This window comes from Chelon labrosus (genome assembly GCF_963514085.1).
Source record: "Chelon labrosus genome assembly, chromosome: 17".
Taxonomy (NCBI): Eukaryota; Metazoa; Chordata; class Actinopteri; order Mugiliformes; family Mugilidae; genus Chelon; species Chelon labrosus.
The window spans coordinates 25,660,551-25,669,891 of NC_140350.1; the positions used below are offsets into that span (position 1 = coordinate 25,660,551).

The following is a 9,341-nucleotide window of genomic DNA, read 5'->3' on the forward strand; positions in this document are numbered from 1 at the left end:
TCCTAGCTAACTCCTCCTAACTCCTAGCTAACTCCTAGCTAACTCCTAGCTAACTCCTCCTAACTCCTGGCTGATTCAACAATGGTTGGAGCATGAGTGGAGCTGAGGACACACACCTGTCACTCAAAGCCTCAACTCTGCATAAAGTGTTAAAATATACAAACAGTGGAACTGAATTAGTTTAAATGGCTCTAACTGGTTTCAGGGCTATCCAGATGCCTGGAGAGGATTTTGTTTTGTAAACTGACCCCTAATGAAATCTAAACTCCAGACTCGTATTCTGTCTGGCTAGTTTTAGCCAAGTTATCCACATCTACGACTTTAAAAGGCAGTAATCTGCATCCTCACACTTGTGTCCACGTAGCTGCTAACTGCTAACCCTGTAACAGCTAACCCTGTAGCTGCTAACCCTGTAGCTGCTAACCCTGTAGCTGCTAACCCTGTAACAGCTAACCCTGTAACAGCTAACCCTGTAACAGCTAACTGCTAACCCTGTAACAGCTAACCCTGTAGCTGCTAACCCTGTAGCTGCTAACCCTGTAGCTGCTAACCCTGTAACAGCTAACCCTGTAACAGCTAACCCTGTAGCTGCTAACCCTGTAACAGCTAACCCTGTAACAGCTAACCCTGTAGCTGCTAACCCTGTAGCTGCTAACCCTGTAACAGCTAACCCTGTAGCTGCTAACCCTGTAGCTGCTAACCCTGTAGCTGCTAACCCTGTAACAGCTAACCCTGTAGCTGCTAACCCTGTAGCTGCTAACCCTGTAGCTGCTAACCCTGTAACAGCTAACCCTGTAGCTGCTAACCCTGTAACTGCTAACCCTGTAGCTGCTAACCCTGTAGCTGCTAACCCTGTAGCTGCTAACCCTGTAACTGCTAACCCTGTAGCTGCTAACCCTGTAGCTGCTAACTGCTAACCCTGTAGCTGCTAACCCTGTAGCTGCTAACCCCATCATCCAATCAGAATTCAGTGTCAGGAGTTGTAGGGTCACATGAAGTGCCCCCCCCCCCCCCCCCCCCAGGTGTCACACAGTAAAGGTAAACATGGAGGCCAGCCCCCCCCCCCCCCCAGGTGTCACACAGTAAAGGTAAACATGGAGGCCAGCCCCCCCCCCCCCAGGTGTCACACAGTAAAGGTAAACATGGAGGCCAGCCCCCCCCCCCAGGTGTCACACAGTAAAGGTAAACATGGAGGCCAGCCCCCCCCCCCCCCCCCAGGTGTCACACAGTAAAGGTAAACATGGAGGCCAGCCCCCCCCCCCCCAGGTGTCACACAGTAAAGGTAAACATGGAGGCCAGCCCCCCCCCCCCCCCCCAGGTGTCACACAGTAAAGGTAAACATGGAGGCCAGCCCCCCCCCCCCAGGTGTCACACAGTAAACATGGAGGCCAGCCCCCCCCCCCCCCCCAGGTGTCACACAGTAAAGGTAAACATGGAGGCCAGCCCCCCCCCCCCCCCCCAGGTGTCACACAGTAAAGGTAAACATGGAGGCCAGGCCCCCTCCCCCCCCCAGGTGTCACACAGTAAACATGGAGGCCAGCCCCCCCCCCCCCCAGGTGTCACACAGTAAAGGTAAACATGGAGGCCAGCCCCCCCCCCCCCCCCCAGGTGTCACACAGTAAAGGTAAACATGGAGGCCAGCCCCCCCCCCCCAGGTGTCACACAGTAAACATGGAGGCCAGCCCCCCCCCCCCCCCCAGGTGTCACACAGTAAAGGTAAACATGGAGGCCAGCCCCCCCCCCCCCCCCAGGTGTCACACAGTAAAGGTAAACATGGAGGCCAGCCCCCCCCCCCCCCCCAGGTGTCACACAGTAAACATGGAGGCCAGGCCCCAGTGCAAACACTCAGGGAGGTGAGCTGCATAGCTGAACGGTGAGTCAGGCGGCGGCGGCGACGGCGAGGAGCAGCGCTCAGTCAGAGCAGCGCTCAGTCAGAGCGTATAAATTCCTCCAGTGGGTTACGAGGCCTCAAGGTCCAACTGTAAAACTCTTTCACATTCATTCTTTGAGGAAAATAAAACGTGAATTAATCATAAAATATATAAAAAGACAACCTGCCTCAGCCTTGCTGCACATTACCCTGCTCATACCAGCGGCAGAGTGTTATCTGGCAGATAACATTCCTTTCACCTGACGATATTCATGCGCTGCGTCACAGCAGCAGGGTTCAGTGCTCGTCTGAGTCCTCATCAACTTCAGCACACTTCTTTTTATTTAGCATTTAAGCGCCCGGGGCTACAGATTAAATGGGACAAAACCTGTAAAAAAGCAGCTCACACTAGAATAAACAGACCAACACTCTAGGAGTCCTCCAGACCATCATGTACAGGTTTCTGTGGTGGTTTATAAAACACACACCGCTGTCAGAACGGTTTACTGTCGGTCTTCATTCCTGACGACGATGTCAGAGAATTCAAACCATCCTACTTCCCTTTGTTCCGTCTCCTCCAGAGAGAAGGCAGACGGGTTTCTGCCGACAGCGTAATCCAAAGCAAACATCAGGTGTCAATACTCATCGATCACCTGAGCTAACAGCTGTGAGCCGATGACCAACACACATCAGGAGGTTCTGTTATTGGTGTGATTTCCATCCACCTACAGATAATAGCTGCTGGTATTACACGTCTCCAGTTAAGAACAGATTCAACCGTCTGAACTATTCAAGAAGTCTCAACTATTTTTGCTTCTTCTTCACGAGTTGCTCCAGTAACAGCAGAGTTATCTCCACAGTAGAAGAAATGTTCTGGAAATGTTTAATTAACTACTGAAGATATGTGTAAGAATTAACGTTAAAGTGCTTTAACCTGATTGGTTCTGACTCCCTGGTGTTTGAAAGACATGGATCTGAACCTGAAGCACAAACTGGTAAAAGAATGTTTCAGGATGGAACGATTAAATACGACAACGATGTTGATCTCCAACAACAAAACAATAAGAAGCAGCGTTAGTATCTGGACTATTCCTTAGAGTGTCCTTCCTCCTCCTCCTCCTCCTCCTTCTCCTCCTCCTCCTCCTCTTCCATTTCCACCAGATTTAAACAACAGAACAACTTCATCAGTAAAGTTCTGTAGTCATGGATGTTTGATGTAACCTCCATGTAAAGAGTTAATCTCTGATCAGGTTGATGAGATGGGAGCAGAGACTTGGACGTATGGACCAGAGGATTATTAGTAATGATCTGTTCAGAGTCTGTTGATGTCTGCAGGCAGGAGGAATCACCTGTCCCGTCTGGTATCTTAAAGTTTACCTCCACCTCCAGTCCCGTCTGGTATCTTAAAGTTTACCTCCACCTCCTGTCCCGTCTGGTATCTTAAAGTTTACCTCCACCTCCTGTCCCGTCTGGTATCTTTACACTTCTTAGACTCTTAAAAGAACAAACGTTGACAAAAACAACAACACACGCACATTCCTGAAACACACGACGTGGAGGACGGAGCAGCTCGCAGACTCGCCAACCAAAGGCCTGATTCATAACAAATCCTTTTCAGCGCCTGCCAAGGTGCACGGGGTCAAAGTGCAGCATGAGGCCCTGACCAGAGGCCGGCTGCCTCAGCACTGCTGGGCTTTAATACGTAACCACAACCTGCAGCTCCTCACTGATCTGTGTGGGTTAGGGTCCAGACCAGACCAGCATGGAGACAGTGTTCCAGTCTGGGACCAGACTCTGCTAACAGACCAGTCTCTGCTAACAGACCAGCATGGAGACAGGGTTCCAGTCTGGGACCAGACTCTGCTAACAGACCAGCATGGAGACAGGGTTCCAGTCTGGGACCAGACTCTGCTAATAGACCAGCATGGAGACAGTGTTCCAGTCTGGGACCAGACTCTGCTAACAGACCAGCATGGAGACAGGGTTCCAGTCTGGGACCAGACTCTGCTAATAGACCAGCATGGAGACAGTGTTCCAGTCTGGGACCAGTCTCTGCTAACAGACCAGCATGGAGACAGTGTTCCAGTCTGGGACCAGTCTCTGCTAACAGACCAGTCTCTGCTAACAGACCAGACTCTGCTATCTGTCTGGGACCAGTCTCTGCTAATAGACCAGACTCTGCTAACAGACCAGTCTCTGCTATCAGTCTGGGACCAGTCTCTGCTAATAGACCAGACTCTGCTAACAGACCAGTCTCTGCTAACAGACCAGTCTCTGCTAACAGACCAGTCTCTGCTAATAGACCAGCATGGAGACAGGGTTCCAGTCTGGGACCAGTCTCTGCTAACAGACCAGTCTCTGCTATCTGTCTGGGACCAGTCTCTGCTAATAGACCAGACTCTGCTATCTGTCTGGGACCAGTCTCTGCTAATAGTCAAATAAACATTAAATAATTACCAAAGCTTCCTCTATTAAACCTTTATTCAAACAACAATCATAAACCTATGAACTATGAAACCATGTCAGGCTTTTATCTAATCACACTCTTTAACCAAGGTTCACATTTATTCAACATAATCAGGAAACAATACTTTCTCATGAATCTAAATATAGTGTTGATTTAATTGTTGTTAAAGTCAGCTGTTGTTACTGATCTGCTGCTTCCACTCACTTAAAGTTTAACATTAATTAATCTACCTGGTTTAGTTTAACATTAATTAATCTGCCTGGTTTAGTTTAACATTAATTAATCTACCTGGTTTAGTTTAACATTAATTAATCTACCTGGTTTAGTTTAACATTAATTAATCTACCTGGTTTAGTTTAACATTAATTAATCTGCCTGGTTTAGTTTAACATTAATTAATCTACCTGGTTTAGTTTAACATTAATTAATCTGCCTGGTTTAGTTTAACATTAATTAATCTGCCTGGTTTAGTTTAACATTAATTAATCTGCCTGGTTTAGTTTAACATTAATTAATCTGCCTGGTTTAGTTTAACATTAATTAATCTACCTGGTTTAGTTTAACATTAATTAATCTGCCTGGTTTAGTTTAACATTAATTAATCTACCTGGTTTAGTTTAACATTAATTAATCTGCCTGGTTTAGTTTAACATTAATTAATCTACCTGGTTTAGTTTAACATTAATTAATCTACCTGGTTTAGTTTAACATTAATTAATCTGCCTGGTTTAGTTTAACATTAATTAATCTACCTGGTTTAGTTTAACATTAATTAATCTACCTGGTTTAGTTTAACATTAATTAATCTGCCTGGTTTAGTTTAACATTAATTAATCTACCTGGTTTAGTTTAACAGGTCAATGAGAGCAGAAACAACCTGATGGAAAGCAGCGCTGCCACGTTAGCCAGATATATACATATATAGATGTATATATATATATATACATCTATATATGTATATATATATATACATCTATATATATATATATATAGATGTATATATATATATATATACATCTATATATATATATATATATAGATGTATATACATATATACACATCTATATATATATATATACATCTATATATAGATGTATATATATATAGATGTATATACATATATACACATCTATATATATATATATACATCTATATATAGATGTGTATATACATATATATAGATGTATATATATGTATATACACATCTATATATATATACATCTATATATATATAGATGTATATATATGTATATACACATCTATATATAGATGTATATATGTATAGATATATAGATGTATAGATGTATAGAGGGTGTGCTGCTGAAGTTTAAACAAGTCGTACACCATAATTGACCTTTGGCTAAGCCCCGCCCCCCTTGGTTACTGTTGCTATGTCCGACATTCTCTTCTGGGCTGTGGTTTTCTGGTTATCTATAAGGCACTGGTATCAATATCAAGGAGCAACACTGTTCATGCAAAGCTGGGTACGTCTCTATTCACTTCTATAATCGTTATTACGAAGCAAACGGACTAACGTTACACACGTATAACGTTGTATTTCTTCAGCGTGTGCTAGCGTATCAACAACTATGCAACTTAAGCTGTAACGGTGATGTTTTGGTTAGCTCCACAGGGTTTTGCGCGCACATCATTGGGCTTATCCATACCCTGGATGCTGGATATATACCGACAGTATAGCCTGCCGAGACCGAAAATATGAGACGCCTGCGTTAAAGTCAATGGAGCGCTGTGAAAAAGTGTCGGACCCCTGTGGGAGCTCTCTTGGCTGTGATTGGTCAATCTACATTCTAGGGCGGGGCTTAGCCAAAGGTCAATTGAGGATGAACATGAACATTATGACTTGTAGACTAATTTTTCTTTAATCTGCTCTTAAGAGAGGAGGAGGAGGAGGAGGAGGAAGAAGTACAAAAATGAGGAAATGTGGAAGAGAAGAAGAAAAAGGAAGAGGAGGAAGAGGAGAAGAAGGAATAGGGAGAAGTCTTCCTCCTCCTCTTCCTCTTCCTCCTCCTCTGTGTGTCCAGTCTGAGTTATTAAGAGTAGAAGAAGATGACCCAGACGTTCTATCCATCCAGCGTAATAACGATCAGTCTAACAACACGTAAACCAACATCAGTAAATCTGAAGCAGAGGAGGAGGAGGAGGAGGAGGAAGAATCTGTGTTTCGTCTCATAAAACACAGATTCAGAAACAACTGGTACGATTTAAGAACATCAGCCATTAAAGGGATTTGGTGTCAGAGTCCGTGGAGTCTTTAGTAGCTGGTGAAGATGGAAATATCTGCCGTCCCCTTCACACCGTGTTGTTCTGTCTCTGCTGCTTTAAGCCTGTTACTCTGATGGGTTTATGTTCAACAGCAGAAAAGAGTAAAAGCTGACTGAGATATTCAGGTTTGGTTCCATCTGTGATCCTTAATCAAGAAACTAAAACACAGCATCAGAACCAATCAGACGTCACGGTTACTACTATCACTCCTTTCCTTTCACTGTGATGATCAAATCTGTTGTTCAGTCAGTCATCAATGACCGTGATCAGAGGTGAGCCGTTTCCATGGAGACTGAATCAATGATGTGATCACGTGTTAACATCAAAACATCAATCACTGCAGAACTTTAGAGATGAAGAGGAGCATCACATCTACTGGAGGAGGAGGAGAAGAAGAGGAGGAGAAGAGGTGAAGAAGAAGAAGAAGAAAGAAGAGGAAGATGGAGGAGGAAAGAAAGAAAAGCAATGGGAGAGGAAGGATAGAAAATAAAAGAGTTGGAGGAGTAGAAGAAGAAATAAAGGAGGAAGAGGACAAGAAGTGGCTCATGAAATCTAGTGGAACAGAAGAAGAAGAAGCAGAAGGAGGAGGAGGAGAAGATGATGGAGAAGATGAAGAAGGAAGAGATGATGTAGAAGGAAAAGACAAAGAAGGAGGAGAAGGTGATAAAGGAGATAATAGAGGGAGGACAAGAGAACAGGAGACGACCTAGAAGTCTCCACGTCTCCACCGTCTCCGTCCTCATGGACTCCATCTTGGCTCATCTTGTTTTTCTACCTCCATGTTTCAGTGCTCAGCTTCCAAAATGTTCTGAATTAATATTTGTTTATCTTTAGTGATATTTAGGATTTTATCAAAACACAATCTAATAACTTCATTTACTAAACTATCTTTAAAGTCTTTATAATATTAAGAGGTGGTTTATTAATTGTTTTCTACTGGGGTTTTAATGGAGGTGAATGGGGACTAATATGATCTAGACGTGAACAACAACAACATCTGGACACCTGTCCCGGGTCAGAGGTCAGAGGTCAGCCGTACCTGTCTCTGGGGTCGATCCAGCTGGTGCAGTGGTTAATGTGGTCAATGTAGTACACCTTGCCATCAAAGTCTCTGGCTTCCTCCCAACCCTCAGGTAGTGGCAACTCCTTCCTTGGCATGTCAGGCGAGTCTCCATGTAATGACCTCCTCTCTACTCAGAAGCAGGACGAAGGGAAACCATCGCTGTTCTCTGTCATCATCATCATCTTCATCATCATCTGCAAATTATCCCCACAAATCCCGGCCTGCAGCGGCTCGGATTAGGCCATAATAATAATCCATAATAATCCCGGGATGAACAATGAAAGAGGGGGAAGTTAACAGAAACTCTTGTAGAGGACCAAGTGTCTCCAGCAGGATGCCCTAGTGCACCAGCTCATTCCTCTAATACACTCAAAGCATGTGTAATATTCACGGGTAACGACTAAAACTAAAGCTGCCCCCGTTTTCCAGCGTGTTTTGCAACTTTTTCCAGGAGTGGTTGGAAACTTTTAGGCGGCCTGGCGACAACTTTTTAGGTCCAATAAATCCACGGGGGCAGGAGCTGTGGAGCCGCAGGAGCTGGAGGTCCGTTTAAACAGCCCGCCCGTCGACGTCCACGAGTAAAACCAACGAAGATCAGACTTTAAAAGAGTCCCAGCGGCTCCGACGGGAGTTAGAAACCCTCCAAACAAGCCCTGGTCTCGTCTCCTTGCCTACAGGCCACCATGTTTAGCAGCAGTTACCGATGCTAGCCGCCGGCCGTTGGGGTAACAAGCACGAGAAGCCACCGAGGAGCGAAAACACGACCGTTAAAATCCGCTGAACCCTCGATAAACTTCTCCGGTGTCCTTCTGAATCCTCCCGGTGAAAAATGAAGTAAAATACCGGGACCGGAGGGGAGCAGCGGCGGCAGGCAGCGGCAGGCAGCGGCGACAGAGGCGGCGGTAAAGTCTCCTCAATCCCGATCACTTCTGTGCGTCAACCGCCGCCGTCAACGCACGTACGTGAAACTTCCGCTTTCAAAATAAAACCAACGTGACCAACAAAACAAAGCTTCCGGTTTCAAAATAAAATAGTTGTTGGTAAAATGAATCCAACACATAAATCAGCTGATTCAGAAAACTAGAAATTAGACTTTCGTTTTCTAGATAAATCAGTTTTCGACTAAATTCTGCGAAAATAAGATATGACTTCCGGTGTAAAATAATAAATAAAATAATAATAATGAGTTTATTTTTATTATTATTATTATGCACATCTAAAGTCAATACAATTTTTGTCTTTTTCTTTTGAAAAAATAATAATTTATTACGAATTTAATCCGTTTTATTTTCTTCGTTTCAGCTAACTGATAAATGATATCACTTTTTATATATGTAAATGCCATAAATGTGATTATTTTATAAATGTCTTGAGTATATTGTCAGGTGTTTTCTTCTTATTAAAATTATTGATTATTCTTTTACTTTATAAACTTTATTTTTTTTTGACAAATGTGATTTATATTTAATTTCGTGTTAAATAAAATGAGTGGGAGCGATCTGCTGTTAACTTTAAATCCCACAGCGCCCTCGATCGGTCAAAGAGATGAACTGTTTAATAACAACAACAATCAGTATTTCCAAACTTTTTTTATGGTTTAATTTCGTTGAAACTCGCAGTAATGAGTCACAACTACTCTTTGCAAAGTTTTTCAGAAA

At 43.8% G+C, this 9,341-nt stretch overlaps 1 protein-coding gene across 2 annotated transcripts in view; it reads right to left on the reverse strand.

The window, feature by feature from the left end:
- wwc1 (WW and C2 domain containing 1) overlaps positions 1–8,589 on the reverse strand; it is a 34,970-nt gene extending 26,381 nt beyond the window's left edge. For both annotated transcript variants that reach the window (XM_084564115.1, XM_084564114.1), the window contains exon 1: positions 7,660–8,589. In XM_084564115.1, coding sequence (XP_084420241.1) covers positions 7,660–7,778 — 119 coding nt within the window. In that variant the 5' untranslated portion in view covers positions 7,779–8,589. The remainder of the gene's footprint in view (positions 1–7,659) is intronic.
- Positions 8,590–9,341: the final 752 nt, after the last annotated feature.